The 24,561-nt window shown below is 50.2% G+C and overlaps 1 protein-coding gene across 3 annotated transcripts in view; it reads left to right on the forward strand.

Moving 5' to 3' along the window:
- Bcr (BCR activator of RhoGEF and GTPase) overlaps positions 1 to 24,561 on the forward strand; it is a 124,364-nt gene that overhangs the window by 68,498 nt on the left and 31,305 nt on the right. For 2 of the 3 annotated variants that reach the window (XM_006513060.4, NM_001081412.2), the window contains exons 3-8: positions 1,964 to 2,068; positions 2,442 to 2,627; positions 6,837 to 6,944; positions 11,933 to 11,993; positions 14,025 to 14,077; positions 16,265 to 16,405. In XM_006513060.4, the coding sequence (XP_006513123.1) occupies positions 1,964 to 2,068; positions 2,442 to 2,627; positions 6,837 to 6,944; positions 11,933 to 11,993; positions 14,025 to 14,077; positions 16,265 to 16,405 (654 nt within the window). Of the gene's footprint in view, positions 1 to 865; positions 1,728 to 1,963; positions 2,069 to 2,441; positions 2,628 to 6,836; positions 6,945 to 11,932; positions 11,994 to 14,024; positions 14,078 to 16,264; positions 16,406 to 24,561 lie in introns of those variants that run through there. The other variant, XM_006513061.4, reaches the window with a different exon arrangement.

The following is a 24,561-nucleotide window of genomic DNA, read 5'->3' on the forward strand; positions in this document are numbered from 1 at the left end:
ATGTCCAACTGCAGAGCGTCCCCGAGGCCTGAGCTATCCTCAGTCAGGTCCTTCCTTGAACCCAGTCAGTGTCACTAGGGGTTCTACAAGCCCTAGGTACTATGCAGAGACATTTGTGGGCATCCTATGTGGGAAGTAGAGGCCGGGGATTTGGATGTGGTAGAGCATAGGATTGCCTACTAGCTCTCAGGAGAGAACCTCTCAGCTGCAAATGTCAGCATTGCTCACATTTTTCATCTAATGATTTAGGAAAATGAGTCATGGAGAGGGGCAGAGAGGTCAACACTCCTGTTTTAATCAGGAGGTGGAGTAATAGGGCTGTTTAGAGTTGGCTCTTGGGCTAGGAAACTAGAACAGGAGTGGGCGGGACCTTTAAACATCACAAAACCCTCCGTGGATGCAGGCTCCTCCCCTAACTGGCATCTGCCTCTGCCTGTAGGTGGGGCATATTGGCCGGGTGCCACACAATGGTTGGTTCCATGGGCATGGCCAACCTCTGACATCACTCGTGGCTGGGGAGAGAAGCAGGGAGTGGCCAGGAAATCAGGCAGCGCTTTCTGTTGCCTTTGGCACCACCACCACTATTGGACTGCTAGGCGTGCCATAACAGAGCACCGCAAGCTGCTCCAGTTAAACAGCAAAAATGGACTGTCTCAGAGCTGGGGCTGCAAGGCTGACGTCTAGTTGTTGGGTTGTTTTGTTTGTTTTGTTTTTAAAAATATTTATCTTTTAATATATGGGAGTACCCTGTGGCTGTCTTCAGACACACCAAAAGAGAGGGCATTGGATCCCATGACAGATGGTTGTGAGCCACCGTGCAGTTGCTGGGAATTGAACTCAGGACCTCTGGAAGAGGAGTCAGTACTCTTAACCGCTGAGCCATCTCTCCAGCCCTGAGGTCTAGTTGTTACAGGGGTGTTTTCTTCTGAGTCCTCTCTCCCGAACCTATGAATGAATAGCTATACATAACTACTCTTGGATCAAACGTCTTCTCTGTGTGACAGACACATAGTCCAGCCCTTATGGAATGCTGGCTTAGAATCCGCCCCCTGTCTTCATTTCAGCTTCTCTTAATTCAGTCACATCCTCAGGCTATTGGGCCTTAGGACGTAGGAACGGGGGGGGGGGGGGGGGGGGGGGGGGGGGAGGACATGACATGACATGGTGCAATCCACAGTGCCATCATAATCTGGTATCGGCTCATGGTCTCCCAGGTTATGCAGGCTGTGCCCCCCAACCATGTCAACAGCAGAGCTCCATTGTTTTTATCTGGGAAATTGATGGACTTAGGTACTTTGTCCAGAATCTACTTGTAAGAGGGTCCCTCCTACCAGTAAAAGAAAGCAGAATCAGGCAAAAGTCCTGAGCCTGGGGGCCACCCTACCCCTGTCCCAACAAGCAGGAGCCTATGACACACAGCTGCAGTGGTCACAGTCACAGGAAGGGCAGCATGCCGAGGGAGGAGGTGGTGTTACCTAGGGGCCTGGTTGGTCCAAGGTCCAGGGGGTAGGGACAGTCAGGGAATCCTGCTGAGGCACACATCAGGCAAGGAGCAGCAGACTTTTGCTGATAGCAGGAATCTGGATGGCCGGGCAGTAGGCTCTGATAGACCCCAGCTCACCCTTCTTGGAGCTACCTTTGGGCTTCCCATGTGCTACGCCTACTTTGGATCAGAGCCTCCTTTTCCTTCCATGTGTGGATCAAGACTCCTTGGTCCCAGGCACAAGGCAAGAAGGGGAGGAGGCCCTGTAGCCTGCTCAGCATGAAACTTCCCATTTCCTAGTTTGTGGGGGCCAAGGGAGGCCCTTGACTGGATGGCCCTCTAGACTTTAGTATCTAGCGACTACAGGTGCTTGGCTGAATGGGTGCCAGGGCTATTAGTACCTCCCTCTTCCTTCCTGGTAGGCTGTCTCTGGGGGGTTTGTCCTCAGAGGGAGCTGATGTCTCTGCTTCTGCCCTGCAGAGTGAGCTGGATCTGGAAAAGGGCCTGGAGATGAGAAAGTGGGTTTTGTCCGGAATCCTGGCCAGCGAGGAGACGTACCTGAGCCATCTGGAGGCCCTGCTGCTGGTGAGCGTACCCCGCTGGAATTCACCTCATACCTCAGTCTAGATCTGAACTCCTCTAGGGGCTGGGAGATACTAACCGAGGACCTCGATTGTCAAGATTTCCCTCTCTTTTTTTAATCTTTTTTTTCCAATTGGAATTTGAAAATGATAGAGATGACATGTAGTTTAGTGGGAAAGTACTAGTCTTTCTTAGCGTGCCCACGCTCCTACCTGCACCTGATTGCAACACCAAGGTAGGTAGGTAGGTAGGTAGGTAGGTAGGTAGGTAGATAGATAGATAGATAGATAGATAGATAGATAGATAGATAGATAGATGAAGGTAGGTAGGTAGGTGAATGAATGAATGAAGCCATTTCACCTGTGCCATCCTCCAGCCCATGAAGCCTCTGAAAGCCGCTGCCACCACCTCTCAGCCTGTGCTGACCAGCCAGCAGATTGAGACCATTTTCTTCAAAGTGCCTGAGCTCTACGAGATCCACAAGGAGTTCTACGATGGGCTGTTCCCCCGAGTGCAGCAGTGGAGCCACCAGCAGCGTGTAGGGGACCTCTTCCAGAAGCTGGTGAGTGGCTTGGAAAGGCTGGCGCTTGCGGCTGTGGCCGTAGCTGGCAAAGGACTAGGTTTGTCCCTTGGACATGTGTCACAGGGAGATAACTCAGGAGACAATCGGGAGAGCCTGGGGTGTGTCTGAGTACCTTTGGTGCCAAAGGGCAGGCCTCTGGGAGGGTGAGGTGGAGGGACACGTGGCCAGCCCAGCTGGAGTCCAGTAAGTGTGTTGTCCTGATCTTGGCTCCCTACAGTGTTGCTTGGCGTTCCCAGTGTCCACACAGATCAAGTTGCCTTTGGGACCAAAATGTTTTTGCTGCCCAGCTCAGCCAGACTTGGGCTCTTAGTGGAGAGGTGACTACACATGACAGACAGCACACTGGGACTTAGTTACAGGTCAGCCTCTGTATCTGCAGGTTTCCCATCTGCACATTGAACTATCCAAGTGTCGAAAAAGAATTATGCATGTGCTGCATATATGCGTTTCTTTGGTATTGTCCCCTCAACAATACAGCACAACAGCTATTTTCATAGTGATCACATTGGATTAGGCCTCGAGGTGATTCAAAGCTGGAGTCTGGGTGCGAGGTATATAAATGTCAGTTCAGCTGTTTGGGAAGCTGAAGCAATGAGTGTTTGAGCCCAGGAGTTTAGGGGACCAACCTAGGCCAACTTGGTAAATAAGAGAAGAAAGAGAGGGAGTGTGTGAAGCTAGGAACCTCCACAGAGAAGCTTGGATCAGGTGACAGCCACATGCTGTGAGCAAAGCTGCTTCCTACAGAGCTGGGTCCCACTGTGATCTGAAGGGGCAGATGGTGTGCCCAGGGGGCATACACCATCTTACCTGCACTGGGGCGGCCCTGTAAGGCAGGTACTGTTTTCAAAGAGATTGATTGTACCAGGAAGGTTAAATGAGTCCTTTGTTTATATATGCCATAAAGGGGTACATCTGCCTAGCATAAGGGGCCGTTAATCCAAAAGACAAGAGGAGTTAGACAGCAGGTTAGAATTTCTGTAAGTCCTCAGTAGATTAGAACTGATCAAAAATCTGCCAGGTACCCAGGGAGATGTTAGTACAGGGTAGGAAGAGGAAAAGAGGGGGTTCCTGGCAGAACTGCCCAGCAGAGAGGTTACCCCTCCTAGAAAAGCCACAGGAAGTTAATGCTGGCCCTGGTCTGTTTCTGAAGATGGCTGATCCTAATTCCTAGATTGTTGGTGCTTCTTATACACACACACACACACACACACACACACACACTCACACTCACACTCACACTCACACACTTTGCTTGTAACCTTCTCCTCATACAGAAAATAAGTTCTTCAGGCTTGATAGTGATCCAAAGGCGGAGTCCCTGTAAGTGCAGGGTTCCTGAAGATGACCCATAGCTACATACCTTATTGAGTACCATACATCCAGATATCGTGTGACAAAATTTTTCCTGGGGAGACACACACACATGCACACACACGCCCTACTCACCCTATTTGCCTCACTTGTTCCAGATAGAGATCCCACAACAAACCAAAGTATAGATATCACCAAAGTCCATCTTGGTGAACCAGGGAGTTTTATAGGGGTGACTAACAAGAGTCTGGTTGAGGAGCAGAAATGACTCAATGACAGCTGCATCACCAAAGCCAGCCCAGCACAGGTAAGAGCTCACAAAAGCTAAGAACCTGGAACACACTGTCCAGTGTTCCCAGAGTGTCCTTTTAGGGTACCTCAGTTGCTCTAAACCTCTTCCAGGCAGCTTGTCTGTTTTCTGATTTTTTTCCAGGCAGCTGCTCTGTGTCTGGTCTCAAAAACAGTCTTTGCAGCTTGGCTTGTCTGAGAGAAGAAACTCAGCTTTTATTGTTTACTTTGGCAGAAGGGGGCCTAGTGAATCTGGTCAGTTTCAGGGACTTCCTGAATCTGTTTTGAGTTGTTTACCTTCCTACTCCAGGAACTCTGTGCAGAATGGAATGTTTCAATCTTGAGTAAAGGATTATGTAGCAGGAGGCCACTGGCCCCAGTCCAGGGTGTGGCTGTCCTCTTGGCTCTCCTTATCTCTCTGGTCTCTTCTCCCTTTCTCTTCTTGCCATGTGTCAATAAGTTTAAACCTTGCAGAGCAGACTCAACCAGAAGCCTTCAGAAAAGCAAAGAGTAGTGCTGATTTGGGGGAGGGGCGGCACACCCAGCACTCTCCCTAAAATAGTATTTGGAAACCACTCAGGGACTTTTCTTTCCCAGTCTTCTAAAACTCAGGGATGCTGGAACATAATGGTTTCTGTGTTGCTCTTCAGCTGTCTGCATGTATGAGATGCTGCAGGGGAGTTAATCCCCATTCCGTCTGCTGAGCATCTCATGTGTTTGATTAGTTGGTTGGTTGGTTGGCTGGTTGGTTGGTTTTTCGAGACAGGGTTTCTCTGTGTAGCCCTGGCTGTCCTCGAACTCACTTTGTAGACCAGGCTGTCCTCGAACTCAGAAATCCGCCTGCCTCTGCCTCCCGAGTGCTAGGATTAAAGGCATGCACCACCACGCCCGGCTTATCTCATGTGTTTTTAACCTGAGCTGAGTGCTGAGGACTTCCCAGGACAGACAGCCTTACTCTCCACCCTTTCCGACGACAGCAAGGCTAGCCCAGAATCCCCTCGGGAGTCCTAGGACCCAAGGAGTTCTCTGTACCTATTCCATTGTTGGCACCTGTTCTAGAGCCCTGGACTCTTGAGTTATTGCAACTGTGCCCATTTCCTGTAGTTCATTCTCAGTGTATGAGGTTTTGTTTGTAGTTGAAATTCTCTCCCCCAATCCCTGTCTGATTCAAAATCCAGGCCTGTCCAGTGTTGCGTGTATTTGGCTATGATGTCTCTAGGCTCCTTCTATCTGTGTCAGTTCCTAGAACTGACGATTTCTGAAGGGGACAGGTTACTTTGACTTGGACAGATATTTCCTCCCGTCCTTTTGGTACAGAATGACTACCGTAGGGATCCGTGTCCATCCCACGGCATACTAATGACATACTGGCAATCTCCGTTTTTACTGTTATCATTCGGTTCCAGCGTTGGGTTGCCAAAAACGTAAGAATTAATTTTTTAGTATTTCTCATGCCTGGAAGAAGTAAGCCCTTAGGCAAGAGGAAAGAAAAGTCACAAAAGTGGTCCTCAGCTGAAATGCTCCAGACTCCTCCCAGAGAGGCCGTCATGACCCTCTGGCAGCCGGGAGGCCCTCACTCAGTGGCCTCCAAAAGGGAAGACAAAGTGGAAGAGTATCCCGAGTCTTAGAGTTGCTCAGTGGAGGACGGTCTGGGATTCAAGCATGCCGCACAGCATATAAATGCAAATGCACGTGGGAATGAAATGTATGCTGAACCCAGGGAGAGCTCCAGGAACAGCAGATGCTCCGGGTTTCTAGCCCCGGGGCAGCTGCTGTGGGAGGCTCAGACCTAGCCAGCACGCCTGCCCTGGGTCCGCATGCTGTTGCTTGTGAAGACTAGGTTGTTCTCCCTCGCTAACTCTAAATGATGTGAGACCCAGAGATGATCATGGGAAGGCCACACATCCTTCCATCTACCCATGGAAATTGTGCTTAGTTGAGTGCATACGGGAGCAGGAGCTCAGTGAAGGAAACCTCTATCGATGTCTGTTTATTGAATAAAGGACCAGCACCATATGCCTCTCGCCTTGTGGCTGGCAGGCCTTCTACCTGCTGGATATGTGAGAGCCGGGCGCCCCCTGTGAGGTTTAGGAATGGCAGCTAACAGTCAGAACTCCTCTTTCCAGTCAGCCAGACATGTTCCTCACCTGCCTGACAGGATGAGATATGGGCCTAGCACCATGGTACCCAGACTCCATGGACCCTGGCCAGGGTGGCCTCCTCCATTTCACCTGCATAGGCGTGTTCATCTGGAGGCTCACCTCAAGTTTAAGCTGCTGCTCCCGGCATCCTTTATGCAAGCAGAGTGGGAGGAATAGGAAGGAGCTCCAAAGGGGGCCATTACCTGTCCAGGGCTATGACTCACTTCTCAACGTGTCATTTTAGGAGAGGGGATCGTGCTCCGTGTGTGGGGAGGTGAAGCAGGTGGGAGGAGGAGCTCGGAAGAGCAGGTTTCTGCAGCCCTCGCGCTGTCTGCCATAGCTGGGATTTTTCCAGAGCTATGCGAGAGAGCCCAATCCTTGGAACAGTAGGGAGTGGGTACCCACCTATCCCACCTCTGTCTCACCCCCTCCTCCTTCCTCCCTGCAGGCCAGCCAGCTGGGTGTGTACCGAGCCTTTGTGGATAACTACGGAGTGGCCATGGAAACTGCAGAGAAGTGCTGTCAGGCCAACGCTCAGTTTGCAGAAATCTCTGAGGTAATGAGCAAGCGCCATGACGCTGCCGTGCAGGCCAGAGTACTGCTGACTCCCACCGTGTCCTCCCACTCCCTCGATGCGATGCGTGATGCATTGTGGGACGGTCGTTGGGAGAACAAAGTAGAGCAGATTAAAGGATGGGTATGAACCCCAGCTCTGACTCAGAGTTCTCTGGGTCAGCTCCATGGCTGGACATCTGTCATGATTCAATAGGAATAGTCCTGACAGTGCTGTTACCCAAGGGGCAGGGCCTGATTCCAGAGGCCCACCGATGTCTTAATCTATTGCAAAGTGTTCAGGGCTGTGTACTTTATAAAGAATAGAAATGTATTCAGCTGTGGTTGGAAACTGAGAAGCCTGGTCACATTGAGTGTTTTGGTTAGGGTTTTACTGCTGTGATCAGACACCATGACCAAGGCAACTCTTATAAGGACAGCATTTAATTGGACTGGCTGAACTCAGAGGTTCGATGGGAGCAGGGCAGCACCCAGGCAGGCGTGATGCAAGAGAAGTTGAGAGTTCTACATCTTTATCCAAAGACAGACAGGAGAGGGCTGGCTTCTAGGAAGCTAGGAAAAGGGTCTTAAAACCCACCCCGACAATGACACACTTCCTCCAACAAGGCCTCACCCACTACAACAAGGCCACACCTTCTAATGATGTCACCCTCTGGACCAAGCATATTCAGACCACCACATTGAGGTACATCTGTTGAGTGTCTTGCTGTATTACGACAGAATGTTACATGTCAGGATAGACCAAGCAGATCAGTTAAGGTCTACCTTTGTGACCTTATCTAATCCTATTCACATCAAAGATCCCAGCTCCAGTCACCGTGAACATGCATAGTAGGCCGTGAACATGCATAGTAGGGCTTCCTGTTTCCTGTTACTGGTTCATGGGCTTTTGGAGGACACATTCAAACATCAGCAACCATGTATCCTGGCTCCCTTGTCTGTCGTTATTGTAATTCTACCCTGTGTCCCATCATGGGAGTCTTAGTTAGAGTTCCTATTGCTGTGAAAAGACATCTCAACCACAGCAATTCTTATAAAGGAAAACATTTCATTGGGGGGGCTGGCTTACAGTTCAGAAGTTTAGTCCATTATTGTTGTGGGAGGAAGCATGACAGTGTGCAGATGGACATGGTATGGAAGAGGAGCGGAGAGTTCTACATCTGAATACACAGGTGTCAAGGAGAGAGACAGACAGACGACAAGACACACAGACTGGGCCTGATTTGAGCATCTGAAACCTCAAAGCCTGCCCCCAGTGGCATGCTTCCTCCAACCTGGCCACGCCTCCTAACAGTGCCACTCAAACTACCACAATGGAATCTGCTCTGCATTCTTGTCACAAGAGGCTGTGCAGAAGCCATCTGCTCTGTGGCTTTCCTGCCAACAGTCTTTGAGCACCAGGGTTCAAAGTTGTTGTTCCTGTAGCCCTCTACTAGTGGAAGCTCCAGACTGTAGCACCCCAGGCCTGAGGGTTGCTTCCTTCCTATTTGCATTTAACCTTAATAGACTAAAACCTCAAGCCATGGCACGTTGTGAGTCTCTAGGCCTTAAAAGAGTGCCTCAGTTACAGAGACCATAAACAGGACACTTGAGGCTGGCAGCCAGGCCAGTTATCACCTGTGGGTCTCTATCTCTCTACTCTACACAGGATTTTTCTCCCTTCCCTGTCATATCTCTGCAGTGTCAGTGACAGACACGTGACATTTTTCTCTCTTGGGGGCTTTTGTCACTGTCACCTTGGTATAATTCTCACTTCGCTCAGAGCTGCGACTGACTTCTCTTTCCTGCATTAAACAAGGGGTCCGGGAGGAAAGATCTCCATGCAGAAAGGCAGTGTTAGAGAGGAAAGTGTAGGTGCAGGGAGGTGACGCATGGGTAAGAACATTTATTACGCAAGCGTGGGACCCCCCGAGTTTAAAACCCTAGCACCTACATGAAAGCCAAATAAGGCCTCGTGTGCCTGTAATCCTGGTGTTAGAAGGTACAGGCAGGCGCTTGCTGGTCAGCCAACCTGGTTAACTAGAGAACTTTATGTTCCGAGAGAGATCCCATCTCAAGGGATGCCCAATGGAGGAAGGCGCTCAGCGTTCTCTTCTGGCCTCCATATATGCCTGCGTGAGGGATGAACTCAAGACCAGCAGCACCAGGGGAAACGCACACAGGCATGCATACTCAAAGAAAGAAAGAGGAGAAATGTCAAGTACACACCCTGATTTGATCATTCATTTCCTAGATAAAAGTCACACAACTTTTATATTTATAACAGCCTTAATTATCACTAGAGCTGGGCAGATATCTACCCACTGTGCTATTATGTCTACTTCCCTATCAATAGCCCCAAGTTATAACTTGCTGTGTTCCATCTGGGCTGCTCTTAACTCCAATTGGCCAGCCCTCATGGCCATATTTTCAAGCTCACCTACCCCATGGCATCTCTCCTCTCTCCACCTTCTTCCTTCTTCCTTCTCCCTTCATCCTCTTCAGACCCCAAACCCGGAACCTAAACTCTACCAGTCTCTCTTCTGCCCATCAGTAGGCTGTAGGCATCTTTATTCACCTCTCAGGGATAACATGGAGGGCAAGGTTACATAGTATCCATTGTGTATATGAAAGATTCTCTCATCTGGGGACAACCAGGCCTTGAGGACCAGTGTTTAGCATTACTGCAAAAGACCGAACCTCAACTGAGTTGGATTTCTCTTGCTGAGAGAAAACCTTTGACTGTCATACCTGATCCATGTTCCAGGGCCTTTGTACTATTTTGTCATTTATCGCATGATCTAGACATCTGTGGTCTTGGCTTTGGTCCTTTTCTTAGCCTTTTTCATTAAACTAACTACTTCCCATACCCTTATCAGCTTCAGTATTTCTATAAAATCCCAAATGACCCTAGCAGATAAAATCCTGGATTCTTAAACAACAGGCTCTAGTTAAGTGGCCAAGTCTGAGTCTAGCCAGACAAAATTGTACCCAAGATGGAGGAGGCTGTGGTGGGATGACACCTGGGAAGGGGTCCACATGGTCCTACTACCTGCTGCAGTGGGGATTTGGGCCAAGACTGGCATGCAAGGTGTAGGCCAGTGGCTTTCTCCGAACCTTGGTGGTTCTTGTACCATGTGAACAACATCTGTTATCCATCTGTGTTTCCAAAATGCCCTCGGCATTTAGGCAGAAATGCCAGCTGCCTAAAGAGAGTAAAATGAAGCTTAAAGAAGCAGCAGCAGGGCCTGGAGAAATGGCTCAGAGGTTAAGAGCACTGAGTGCTCTTCCAGAGGTCCTGAGTTCAATTCCCAGCAACCACATGGTGGCTCACAACTATCTGTAATGGGACCCACTGCCCTCTTCTGGATTGTCTAACAGCTACAGTGTAGTTATACATAAAATAAATCATTTTAAAAGAAGGAGGAGGAGGCGGAACAGCAGCAGGCTGTGTGCTTGTGGTGAGGACTGCATCCTGGGACTGTCAGTACTCAGGCATGGGGCTCTCTGAAGGGTTGCCCACAAGTGCAGGGCAGGTAATGGTCTGTCAGTCTTTCCCAAGACCAGTTGCTAGAGAGATGTGTGAGGTGGTATCCAGAGATGCCCATCTTCCTTCTGTGGGATTCTAGCTCTCCGAATAATAAATGAAAGTTCAATAAAGATGCCTTCTGGAGTCAGGGGTAAGAGAGGGGAGTGGGGGGATGTGTGATTCAACTCTTAAGTCTCCTTGAGCCAGGGCACCTTGTGCCTTACACTGTCCAGGAGAGTTGGAGTTACTCAGCACCCGGCAGTCGTGTTTAGCGTCCATAGCTCCTTATACCTTCCGGGAACAGCTGAGCAGGAACAGCCAGTGCAAGGGCTGTTAACCTCTGAGGAAAGGTACCCAAGTGCACAGCAGGCTTTGTCCCCAGTGAGCTAGGCAATACCAGTCCCAAGACATTAGTTGTAGCACAGGATTAGGAGCATGATCCCAGAGGCCGTTCCTGTTCCTATAGCGGGTGTGCATTTATTCAGGAGTTTAACATCAGGATGCAGCAGCTGCCTCCCAGAGACTACACATCACAGGGATGCTTTAACATCATCTCCCCACCTCTGACTGAACGAGACACCTCTCTGATGTCATTCCACTAACAATCCTTGCTTTCTGTCTTAGTAGCTCATTTTATAATAAAGCAATCCATTAGCATGTTATAGCCAGTATGTATGTGCGTTTCCACTCATGAGATTGGCTAAAGGTAAAACATGACTATCTGTCTGGTGGTGCCCCGCCCCCAGCCCCCGGCACTAGCCATCACCAAAGGTGAGCGAGGATTCTTCTGAGTGACCAGATCCTCAGCTGACATTAAACTGCTCTAAGTAAGCCCTTTGCCTGTGCAGAATTCTCTGTCTCAGAAGTCTTCCTCTATAGATGAGTTTGTTCCCAAAGGAGCATTTGGCAGAAGGATGGGTTGTCACTGCACCTGAAGACAGAGACCAGGGATGTTGCTTAGGGCAGCCACATAGGGCAAACACCCAGGACAAGGAATTTCTGACCTCTGAATGCCCACAGTGGTTGAAGAACCTTGTCCTAAGGGACCATTTCGGGTAGTTGTCAACCTTCCTACTATTGTGACCCCTTAATACGATTCCTCATGTTGTAATAACCCCAACCATAAAATTATTTCATTTCCACTCCATAACTATAATCTTGCTAGTTATGAATCATAATGTAAATACCTGCACTTTCTAACGGTCCCATGAAAGGGTCACTCAACCTCCAAAGTGGTCGTAACCCACAGGTTGAGAACCTCTGGTCTAAGGGGTACCCTTTGTGCTCATCTTGTTCACGGGTAATTGGTAGACCCGTGTTTTCATTTGGTGGTTCAGCATGGCTCCCTGACACACACTACACATAAAGGTCTCTGTGGGGAGAGGAGCCCAAGCTTTCTGTTGGGCTGTGTCCAAGCTGCTTCTGCCACTCCGCGTGAGCATGTCTGTCCTTTCGCTCCACAGAACCTGCGAGCCAGAAGCAACAAGGATGTCAAGGACTCAACTACCAAGAACTCTTTGGAAAGTAAGTTCTCTCGGCAGAGGAATGGTTCTTTGTGCCTTTGTAGTAGCAACCACTTCCAACAGAGGGGATGTTGCTGGAAAGACAGACAGATGCTACGCCTCACTGGGTCACCACTCTCATCTTCCTTATAGAAGCCTATTTGCATGTAGACTTCATGTACTTGAAGTTAGACTTCAAGCAGTGAGGGAGGAGGGCAGAGGTCAGCTTTGGTCAGGGCAGGGCAGGAAGGATGAGGTCAAGACAAGTCTGTCACCGGGCGGTGGCGCACGCCGTTAATCCCAGCACTTGGGAGGCAGAGGCAGGCAGATTTCTGAGTTTGAGGCCAGCCTGGTCTACAGAGTGAGTTCCAGGACAGCCAGGGCTACACCGAGAAACCCTGTCTCCAAAAAAAAAAAAAAAAAAAAAAAAAAATGCCATCACCGAGTTCTTTGTTTTATTTATTGGGTTTCGAGACAGGGTCTCACACTATGGTTTAGACTTGCCTAGAACTCACTGCTATTCTCCTGACTCAGCCTCCTCTGAGGTGGGATTATTGATAAGAGCTACCACACATCTCTTAGTTGAGTGTGCCATAAAAAAATAACACTTGCTTTATTTGGTCTGGGACTATAACTTGGTGTTACATATAGTGCTTTCTTAGCATGCACAGCCCTCTATGCTCAGTCTCAATACACACAAGCACGCATGCACGCACACACACACAAGCGCAACCACGCATGCACACACACACACACACACACACACACACACACACACTCACACACTCACAGGGAAAGGTTCATTTGGCTCACAGCCAGAAAGGATGAGAAGTTCAAGGTCTGGCAGCTGCATATAGTAAGGGCATCCTTGCCAGTGGGGACTCTACAGAGTCTCCAGGTAGCATAGGCCATCGCACAAGGCAGACAAGTGTGCCAGAGATAGTTCAAATCACTGGCAAGCCGTTTCCTTGATAATCCATGCGTAGATTAACTCAGTCACAGGGCCAGAGCCCAGTCAAGTTTCGAAGGGAGTGCATATCAGCTATAGACAGCAGATAACGAGGCAAGTGCATCATCACATAAAGGGCCTGAGGGGGACACAGGAGTTCAACCTCCGTACGAATCGGAAAGTGCTAAATTGCTTCTTGATTGGATTGTTAGTCCAGTGTGAACAGTTAGAGTAGTGTGAATAGTTACACTGGTGTGAATATTTAGGCTAGTGTGAACAGTGAGGCTGGTGCAAACAGTTATATTCACTCACAGAGAACCATGGACATATTTCTCGTCCCCAGAACTTCCCCCCTCCCCAGCCCTTCTGAGCCCCAATTTCCCTGGCTAAAAAAATGGAGACAGCAGCTGGGCAGTGGTGTCACAGGTCTTTAATCCCAGCACTCAGGAGGCAGAGGCAGGCAGACTTCTGAGTTCAAGGCAAGCCTGGGCTATAGTCAAAACTACCTAAAAAAGCCAGGGGGTAGGGGGCACAGGGGACAACAGTGTGTATCCTGCAGCGACCATGAAAGTTATATCAGTTATGTAAAGAAGTGTGCTTGGCATATGTTAGCAAGACCTTAAGTCTCTGTGCTTGTGTAAACGATGCTCATTGCTATGTAGGAGAAATAAGGATGACCAAGGCTGGCCCTGGTGTCCCTAAATAAGTGCCCATCCCAGAGCACCCACCAGATCAAGAGCTATATTTGTGCCCCAGTTGGCTTCTGTCCTTCTCAGATCCGGGCTTCTAAAACTTGTCTAGCCGTGGACTTGGGGAGCCACATCCTGGTCCTCTGCAGGCTAGGATTGGGGCCCTCACCGTCCTCTTTGACAATAATCCCAGGCAGCAGCACGTCCATACTGAACCTTTCCAGTGGCTCGGGCCTGAGCAGCAGCCCTGAACTCAGAGCCTATAGCATGGCAGACAGATGCTCCAGGTTTGGCCTCATGGCCCTGCAAAGGGGAGGTGGGCCTGCCCTTCCTCCTGGCCTTGAAGCACCAGGAGGCAGGTTTACGTTGTTTTCTCCAAGTGTGCTCATATCTCCCCATGCCTGTCTCTCCACAGCTCTGCTCTACAAACCTGTGGACCGGGTGACGAGGAGCACGCTAGTCCTTCACGTGAGTCCTCCCAGGGTGGCCTGGGTCCTCCCCTTGTCCTCAGGCCAGCTAGAGAAAGCCCCTTCACTTAGGTCTCCAATCTCAAGGTTAACATTGGCCTTTTGCCCACTGCTAACCTGTGCCCAGCTGTTCCATTACCACCTTTATTGAGAATGCAGGACCTCCTCGGAGGTTGCTGAGGGACAGAAGTAATAGTATCTCCAGGTGCCTCCACTGGGACTAATAGGGAAGGAGTATCCTATCACACAGGCAGGGGTCTGTAAGTGGGAACATTGTATCGCAGTGAAGTGTGTGAGCTGAGGTTTCCTGGGAAACCGGCAGGGTGGTCGGTGTTGACTCCCAGCCTTGCAGGGTAGGGTGCAGCAGGAGACCCACGACCAGGAGGTGCTCTGTACTGAGACACAAAATGAGAAAACAGAAACAACTTCGGCCTTGCTGCCCAGGGAAACCGGGTTAATAGCATCCATGCTGATGACAAAGTCTACCTAAATATTTGGTTCCCCTCCTACTACTGAGTCCCCACGAGAGGGCTTGTGTGTGAGCTAATGTGTGAACATCTTTTTCAGTTACTCAGAAAGTGTAATTGTTCACACTACTTCCTTCCTATTAATAACATAAATAGAGATTATTGTTTCTTTTTGGCCTAGGCTTTGATTTTTTTTACAGCTATATAGTATCCCATCATGCAGCAGGGTTTTGCTTTGTAGCCTAAGCTGGCCTTGAACTCATGGTTCCTCTGCCTCAGCCTCCTAAGTACTGGGCTTAGAGGTATATGCTACCATATCCGGCTTTATTAATCTTTTTTTTTTCTTTTTTGGTTTTTTTGAGACAGGGTTTCTCTGTGTAGCCCTGGCTGTCCTGGAACTCACTCTGTAGACCAGGCTGGCCTCGAACTCAGAAATTCGTCTGCCTCTGCCTCCCAAGTGCTGGGATTAAAGGCCAGCTTTATTATTCTTTATCGTACCCTGATTGAAATTTTGGATGGGGCTGGAGAGATGGCTCAGCGGTTAAGTACTGCTCCTCTGGAGGACATTAAGCTTGATTCTTAGTCCCCACATCGGGTGAGTCACAGTCACCTGTAACTCCAGTTCCAAGGTAATCTGATGCCCCCGAGCTCTGTGAACAGGTGCTATCAGGGTGATAGATCTTGAGCAGCCGGTCACATCACAGTCGAGAGCAGAGAGATGATGAATGTGTGCATGCTGTGGACAGCTGCTGTCTCCACACTAAACACAATTTATAATGCCCCACTAGGTTTGGTACCGCCCACGGTGAACAGGTCTTCCCATATAATTAAGATACTTTCCCCACAGGTATGCCTACAAGCAATCCTGGTCTAGACAACTCCTCATGAAGGTTTGCTTTCTAGATTATTCTAGGATTGTGAAATAGTAACAATTCAGAGATCCTGGCCAGGTAGCCTATCCATTTGACTCTGTGATACTGTCCTCTGCCTATGGCTGTGATTGGTCCAGACATTGGGCATTTGTGTAACACAGAATACTGGTAGGGAAAGCAGCTGCTTAGGAGGGATGGGAGGAGAAGTGGACCTACTCAGTCTTTCCAGGTTCTCTTTGTAGTTAGGATTGCAAGTTGACAGGGGAAGGGGTTCTCTGAATCAGGGAGCTGCTTACCATGGGCAGTATTTAGTATGTAAATTAGTAATGTTTCTGTCTGGTTAGGAAGAAGGACTGGCGCTCATCTGAGGGAAGGGGAACCTGGAGGAACTAGGGCCTTTCTCCCAGTCTTGTCTAGGCCAGGAGTTCAGGGCCATAACCAGTTCTGCCTTCAGGATACCAGCATCAATGGCCAAAGATATTTGGCCATGACAGTTGAAAATGAGGATGTTATGGGTACCTAGTGCATGCAGTGGCCTGCAGCATTGCCAAATGTCTGTGCCACGCAGGACAGCCCTTTTTATCCCACTATAATAAAGCATTCATCTAGCCCCGGTGTTAATAATACCAAGGGCCAGAATCTCTACCCTAGGTCTTTATAATGATAGTTCCTTCTTACTGAGCTCATGGGCACACCCTTGGGGTGAACGCCTGCTTCCAAGACAGAGCTCACTGAGGTGCTCTTAGTAGGCCTGCAGCTCTGAGCTGCACTCCGTGTGACAGGATTGTTTCACACAATGGTCTCTGCCGATCCTGTTCTGACTAACTCTGCTCTCTCCACCCGGGGCAGGACTTGCTAAAACACACCCCGTCCAGCCATCCCGACCATTCCCTGCTGCAAGACGCCCTCCGAATCTCTCAGAACTTCCTGTCCAGCATCAACGAGGAGATCACGCCCCGCCGACAGTCCATGACGGTGAAAAAAGGAGAGGTGAGTGCAGCTGGTGGGGGGACACAGGGCAGCCTCAGACTCGGGCACAGCACAGGAAATGTGCTGTCCTTGGGGTATCCATGACTCTGCAGAGTAGAGTATAGTCGTGTAGGCAGGATATCGGGGTAAAGTAGAAAGAACGGTGCTCCTGTACTGCGTGGCTACGGCAGCCTCTGTCCTTGCCCCTCACTCCACTTCCTCACTCCTTATGCTGGAACAAAGCTCGCTGTTTTCCTCATGTTGATGGAGTGTGACCTGGTGAGCTCAGGTCCCCATCTGAGGCAACAGTGAACAGGAGAATAGCATGCTGTTTGCCTAGAACCTGCCACTTCCTCCTGGTGTTCTTTTCTCGGAAAACCGTGAAGACTGGATGCAAGGTTTTAAATGACAAAGGGAAGGGTCTACAATTTAGGGGCATGAGTCTAGCTAAGAAAGTTGATGTCTTCAGCCCAGAAACTTTATTCTCCCACTTTCCCCCACGACATCCACTGATGGTGATTCTCTTTCTCCGTGTCATCAATAAGCAGCCCTTGGCCTGTGTTCTTGCCACCTTTGAGGGAGGAGCAATGTGCTAGGCTCCTTTTCAGTGGGGTGGCATCTGGTGAGTTCCACAGAAGTACAGGGCAGGGGGCTGCAATCTCACATGAGCTTCCTTTGTCAGAGGTGGTGGTAAAGGTAGGGAAGTAGCTGCCCTAGCGTCTCTCTTGTGCATAGACAGGACTGCCAGGCTTAGACAGGGCATGGAAAGGTCATGTGACTGGCTGCGGTTGCCTCTGGGAACCACTTCTTCCTCTTCGGGCTCACCGGCTTGGTGACTCTTCCTTCCTCTGTCACTACATTGACAGGCAGGCTGCCCTGGTCTTGTCCTCTGTCTTAGTTAAGGTTTCATTGCTGTGAACAGATACTATGACCAAGGCAACTGTTATAAGGACAACATTTAATTGGGGCTGGCTTACAGGTTCAGAGGTTCAGTCTACTATCATCAAGGCAGGAACATAGCAGCATCCAGGCGGGCATGGTGCAGGAGCTGAGAGTTCTACATCTCCATCTGAAGGCTGCTAGCTACTGGCTTCCAGGCAGCTAGAATAAGAGTCTTATAGCCCACACCCACAGTGACATACCCACTCCAACAAGGCCACGCCCACTCCAACAAGGACCACACTTTCTAACCGTGCCACTCCCTGAGCCAAGCATATACAAACCATCACATCCTCCATGTGCTTTTCTGGAAATCGCTCACTGCTCTACATGTTGAGTTGAAAGCACTTGCTTCCAGCTACACAGTCTAACTGGGCTTCATTATGAGTGAGGCGCCTGGTCACATGTCTCTCAGTGGCCAATTGGAGCTGAGGAGGAAGAGGGAACCACTGTTCAGTTCCATTCACCAGACCCGTCCAGGCTTCTGTTAAAGCCAACTCGGGCTCCATCCCGGTATCCAGAGGGCTTCCCTGAGCATCCCAGCACTCACAGCCACACCCTTCTCTACCTGTTCCTTGTCTCTATGTCTCTACAGTAGGGTAGGGGCACCGCTCGCCTCCCCGAGCCTCACAGTCGTATGACCTATGGAGAGAACAGTCAGTGGCAGCATTGCAGCCCTGCATGTCTGCCCATCTGCTCCTCAGCTGTCATTAAGCCCACTGAAAGCACAAGTGAGACCCTAGCTTTTCGAACGAGCAACCCCTAGGGGGCAAGTGTTGACGCCAGGTGGAAAGTTTCCCACCTGGTTGTTCAGTACCTACGGGACCTGGCAAGCAGGTCTCATCCGGAGTTCATTGGTCTTTGTACCTAGTTCTCACCTAAGGCCGCTGGATAAGAGCAGAGCCCATGGCGTCCCCATCAGCATCTGCTCTATCTAACTGCAGATCTAATGGATCTGCATCTGCCGGGATCTCGTGTATTGATTGGATGCCTGCTGAAGTCGCCTATCCCACCAGGTGCTGTTTCTCTCTGGCCAACTGTTCATTTAGGAGAGCTTGCCGGAGAAGCAAATGCTCGGACCCTTTGTCCCTTGCCCCTTAATAGACTATTATTATTTAATATATTAATTAATATATTTGGTCCTATAGGACCAAATCTACTCCTATATCCCTGTTTACTGTTTAGGATCTCTTAAAAAGAAATATTCAGAGCATTCAAAATCAGCTGCCTTAGGAACTGAGGAAGGCGAAATGTCACCCCGTAGTTACCAGTAAGCCCCTGTTCCTGCACCTGTCCTCAGGTCTGGAGGGTTAGGGCAGAGTGCTTTATGAAGGCCTGTACCTGCAGAGGGGCTACCCCAGCCACAAAGGGAGAGAGGACTAGTCTTATAGGCTCTGGAAGTTTGCAGTTCTGACTTAACACCCTTCCTCCAGCTCCGTCCATCAGCACCTCGGGGCTTACTAAGCCAGGGTGGCAGACAGGTAACTATACTTGTGCCCCCTGGTCCCCAGACACATGGGATCCTTAGCATCCTCCTCAGTATCCTTCCAACAACATGGTGCTTGATGCTGCAGTATGGGTGCCAGGAGTACCACCTGCCAACCCCATGTCGGTCCTTCCCCATTGTTTGCCCGTGCATGGGTGTCTGTGCTCTCTAAGGGCAGCAACCCTCCACTGGGCCATGGTGAAGCTGAAAGGATTTCATACTCTCATGCAGAGATGATATGGAGATGCCATCTTTGTTGACAATGGTGCAGACCACCCTAAATGTCACCAGCCAGGAAAGAACCTGTAAGCCTCCCAGTGGGGAGAGTCAGGGCATTGTAGAGAGAGACCCAGGTGTGAGCCCTGGGCAGCACCTGATGTCTACTCAGCCTCCTATGATCTCTTCATGCTTTTTATCCGAGTCTCCTAGCTCCAGGCTCCAGAGCTGGCCCTTTTATGGAAGTGTCTAGGCAGCGTTAGAGGTAGTTTCCAAACTCAACAGAGGCCAGCAGCCTCCGGCAGGCAGGCCAGAATTCTTGCCCCAGTTCACCAGGAGCCACCCAGGACTGGGAGTCAGGGCACTCCTCTCAGCTTCTGGGTCAGAGGATCTTGCAGACACATTTTCCTTCCGGGCCCTAGCCCTGTGAGCTGCTGGGCGGGTGCACACTTGTTTATCCGAATTAACTTCACAGTTAGATAACTAGATCCCTGCTGCTGGGTAATTTCCTCCGAGTGGCTGTTGCCTTTGAGGTCTGCAGCTGGGGCTTTGCAAGAGATTTGAATAATCCCAGTTCTCTGCCTGGGATCCTAGAGGCCCCTTGTGGAGGGAGGCGGGCAGTGGGTTCCGAAGGTGCTTTAAGAAGGAAGGAAGCCAGAGGAATAGTGCCAGCGAAGGCTGAGGGCAAGAGGCAGAGGAGCTTAGGTAGAGAAGAACACTAGGCGTTCCTGCTAATGCTTGAAAAGAGTTGGGGGACTAAGGATATATAGATCTATAGACCTGTATAGCTATCTATATGTATACTGATCTATAGATCTATATAGGTCTGTATATCTATATATAGAGCACTTGCCTATCATGCTTGAAACCCTAGACTCTGTTACAGCTACAAGTACACACACACACATACACACACACATGCACACACACACAGAGTTGTTGAAAAGTCAAACCAATTTGCAAGAGGTATGAAGGAGCGGGTGGTGAGCAGAGGTGAGAGAAGGAAGGGTGAGACACCCCCCCCAACCCACCAGCCCTGAGTGGTAAGCAGTGCTTGCTTGCTGTCGTGAACTGGGACACAGAGCCCACAGCCCAAGCAGAAGAACCAGAACTGTAAGTGTACCCCAATATCAGAAGACACAAGAGCCCTGGGCTCAGTCCTCAGTACCATGAAAGCCCCAGCAAATGGTGCCCAGTAGCCCTGTGAGGTCCTATGGTATGTTGTTTCATTTACTCTTACCCACTCCACCACAAAAAATGCCACCAAGCAGGCCTTTCCCTCTTCACTTTACTTCTTCTGTCTGTGGCACTAACTTGGAACCCAGGGCCTTGTTTGTCCCAGGTGAGCCCTTTGTCATTGAGTTACAGTTCAGCCCCTGCCCCAGCCACCCAGCCTGACAGAAACCGAGGCTGAGATGAAGTAACCATGGTGCAGCAAGGAGAGAGAGGGTGTGTACGTTACGTCTACAGAGTGGGAGGCCCTGGATGGGCAGGAGGGAATCCCGGGTCGCCCCTCACTCCCAGGGTGCCCAGCAACATCACTGCTTAAGTGGCAGGCAGTGGTGTCCCTTGTCGCTAGTAATTCCTACGTGAACATAGAGGAACACCTAGGGAGTACCCCCTCCCTTCACATAAAAACACACAGAGATTGTCATCCATTGCTCTGCCCTGCACTATGGGGACACAGACACCTGCATAGGGTCTCCTGCCAACACAGCACACAGAGAAAGCAGGACCCATATTGTTGTGTTCTATAAAGAAGAAAAAGAAGAATGGGAACGTTTGGTGGAGGTGCAGTATGGTGAGGAGGAAGGGGGTCCTTCTGCTGAGGCATTCCTTCCCCTGAAGTATGACAGGCAGTATAGTGTAGAATAGAGTTTATTTGTAGCATGGGGAGAGGAGTTGATGGGGCAGTGGGGGGTGGGGGGGGGGGAGTAGAGGCCGGCAGTGAGTATGTGGAGGAGGAGGGAGGGAAATGGGAGAGAAGGGATGGAGGGGGGAAAAGAGCAAGAAAAGAGAGTGAGGAGGGGGCAAGCAGCCCCTTTTATAGTGAGTCAGGCATACCTGGCTGTTGCCTGGTAACTGGGGTGGAGCCTAGAAGGAATGCCAGCACACAAACAGACAGTCTCTGTCACTCACAGGAGCATGCACACATCACTGGGTCTCTCCCTCTTCTCTCATGCACACTCTGGCCATTTCAGCCAACCAGTCCCTCTGAATTACAACTCTAGATCTAGGTCCAGCAAGGTCCTGGGCTATCTGTCTGTCCTTTAGCTCTTTATTGGGACAGGGGTGGGGTGGGAGGCTGTACTGGATGAGACTCTGCGTCAACAGCTGGCTAACTAACTGGCTGGCCTGATTAGTTTTTAGCACACTGTTGAGGCTGCTAGCAGAGGTGGCTTAGCCTTGACCTTTCCTATGTGCCCCGGAGAAAGCAGGCTGGACAGGAAGCCATGGCTGAGTACCCTGTGCTTCTGGGCCTACCAGGCTGATGAGCACTTCTGAGTCAGGTGTCTCCTGGGCACACAGAGACTGAGCCTGAACTGCCCATTGATGCCATGTGAGCTGGCCCAGCCAGACCTGACTGACCAGAGTCGACACAGGAGCCAGGGTCCCAGGGAGGGGACGGAGGAGGCCGCACAGGTGATGGTGACTCAGAAGTGGGGGAGGCTTCTTAGTTAATGGTCAGAGGGACAAGGCAGCTGTTTCCCAGGAGGAAAGAGATAGAGGACAATAGAAGTGAGACCATGTTAGCCGCTCCCCGCACGGTAGATCCAGCTAGGTAGGCTCAGAGCAGCATTCAGCCTGGCCCGGCTGACCTCCTGAGCTATGGAGGAGGAATATTTCCCAAAATCAGGGATCTTGACCATAAAGCAAGGCAAAACCCTTAAGACTTGGTCCTCCGTGCCTGAGACAGTCCCCATCCTATAGGACTGAGGACTTCCCTGTCTCCCCTTCACCCTCTGACCCCTCCATTCTGATTCCCAGCCTCCCTTCCTGGATGGGCTGTTGTTAATGTTTGAGTCCCCACCTGCTGTCACAAGGCTGCATGGCCTTCCTCCCTGGCTGCTGGATGTCCTGTTGGGATGGAACTGCCCATGCCCTGGGGTTCAGAAGCAAGAGCCCACGTTCCTTCTCACAGTCAGTAACTTGCACACTCCTGGAATAGCTTTCGCAGACTGAGGGCCAGGGTAGCAGAGCTAGCTGGGAAGTACTTAGGGGCCCGTGACAAAGCTGGAGAGAAGGATTTAGTAACAGTTGAGATATCAAAAGTACTTGCCAGGACCAAGCTAAGTCTGCCTCTTAGAACCTCTTAAGCTGGCATGCCATTGAGAGAGCATTCAGTGCCAGGGGACTCTCCTCTGAACATTACTGACCCACAGCTTCTAGGCTGATCTTAGGATTCCCTCTGCTGGTTATTACAAAAAGTTCAGTTACTTTGTATAGAGAAAAGACTGCCACCTGGTGGTCTGGAGACCCACTTCTGTGTCCTTACTGAGGAAGCTGCCACACAGTCATTCCTGGGCAGATATTACTGCCCTAGTACCCTCCTGTATTTCTACCACTGACCTAAAAATCTAGATACCCAGTCTCTAGAATCTGCCCTCCAGCCTCACACATTTCTACATGTGTATAGTGTTGCGCTGGGGAGATAGCTCAGCCGTTAAAGGCTAGGATCGCAGCCCCCAAAGACAAATGCACGGATACGGTTTCTTGAATCTTGTAGCTACTCTCACCCAGAAAGCCTTCCACCCTGTGGAGGTGTGTGTGTGAGAGAGGGAGGGAGTCATGGTCTTAGCATGCTGGTCATCTTCCTGTCCTTCCACATGGACACCCGTCTGTAGGAAATACTTGGCTGTCTTGTGCAAACAATCAGGCAGCCATGATGAATTGAGCTGCCTGTATTGGTGACATGTCCCCATCTCTCCATGCCAGGGAATGGCTGGGGCCCTGTCCAGACTGCACCAGAGTGTGAGAAGTAGGATTTATAGCGACAGGCACAGAGGAATCACTGGGCGCACCGCACAGCCCCAGTCCACTGTGATGAGGGCAGGGAACATCCTGCTCCCTGGGGGCCGCGGGGTGCAGCTACACCTCAGGCTGGGGTAGGCAACAGGCTTTCGTGTGCTTCGTTGTCAACATCTGCCCTACAGATCCTTCCCAGGCAGCATGGAGAGCAAACAGCCTCTAGAAAGCCTTCCTGAAGCCAGGTGCTTCTGTGGGCCTGTGAGCTCCTGAGGTCAATGAGCATGCTGCTGTATGCAGTGCTGCCTTGGGATGGCCTTTCTGGGGCCATTTGCTTATCTTTGAATTGGGCATGGGGGTGGCTCACAGTAGCAGTACCTCATCCTACCTCTGTCTTCTGCGTGGCATGTGAGATGTCTGAATGTTGTTTTAATACACTGATGACTTACCTTATTGTGCCTGCTTAGCCACGTCTTGGGCTGTACACGTGAGGTGGACTGACCCATGGCTCTCAGACGGGCTGTTGAGGTAGAGAAGGCTCAGGACCTGCAGGGAGACACTCTTCATATTCTTATCCTTGTCCTAGGCCCTGCCCACCCATGTCACACATCCTGTGCTGCCTACCTGTTCTGTTGGCTTTGTACTTAGGCAACAGGTGTCTGTCTGGGTAGGGGTCAGAGGTGAGGTCCAGACATAGGCCCACATCTTCTTGAAGCCTTCTGCATTAGACTCAGCCCATGCCCTCAGCACTGCCTCTTCTCAAAGAATTCCTGGGTCCACCTTCTCACTACTTACTGAAAGGCTGCCCAGTCAGTTCCTGGAGTACTGTGTGTGCCTAGGAACAGTCCCTTAACAGGAGTACCCCTTCTGTGTGGCTGATCTCAGGCCAACGCCTCAGGAGGCAGTGGTCACCCCAAAATGTTGTCCATCTCTGCCCCATCCTCTGGTGCTCTTCTATGGACCAAGCATCTAGGAAGAGCTTGGAATAATTGGCTGGACAAAAGAGATGCCAGCAGCCGCATCTATTGGCAAGCAAATAAGATAAACAGAACATTTTAGAAAGTTAATATGGGCTGGTGAGATGGCTCAGCAGGTTAGAGCACTGACTGCTCTTCCGGGGGTCCTGAGTTCAAATCCCAGCAACCACATGGTGGCTCACAACCACCCAAAATGAGATCTGATGCCCTCTTCTGGTGTGTCTGAAGACAGCTACAGTGTACTTATTTATAATAATAAAAAATCTTTTTTAAAAAAAGAAAGAGAGAGCCGGGTGTGGTGGTGCATGCCTTTAATCCCAGCACTCAGGAGGCAGAGGCAGGCCGATTTCTGAGTTCGAGGCCAACCTGATCTACAAAGTGAGTTCCAGGACAGCCAGGGCTATACAGAGAAATCCTGTCTCGAAAAACCAAAAAAAAAAAAAAAAAAAAAAAGAAAGAAAGAAAGAAAAGAAAAAAGATAGATAGATAGATAGATAGATAGATAGATAGATAGATAGATAGATAGGGGGGGGGCTGGAGAGCTGGCTCAGCGGTTAAGAGCACTGACTGCTCTTCCGAAGGCCCTGAGTTCA

The sequence above is a fragment of the Mus musculus genome, chromosome 10 (genome assembly GCF_000001635.26).
Source record: "Mus musculus strain C57BL/6J chromosome 10, GRCm38.p6 C57BL/6J".
In the NCBI taxonomy this organism is placed as follows: Eukaryota; Metazoa; Chordata; class Mammalia; order Rodentia; family Muridae; genus Mus; species Mus musculus.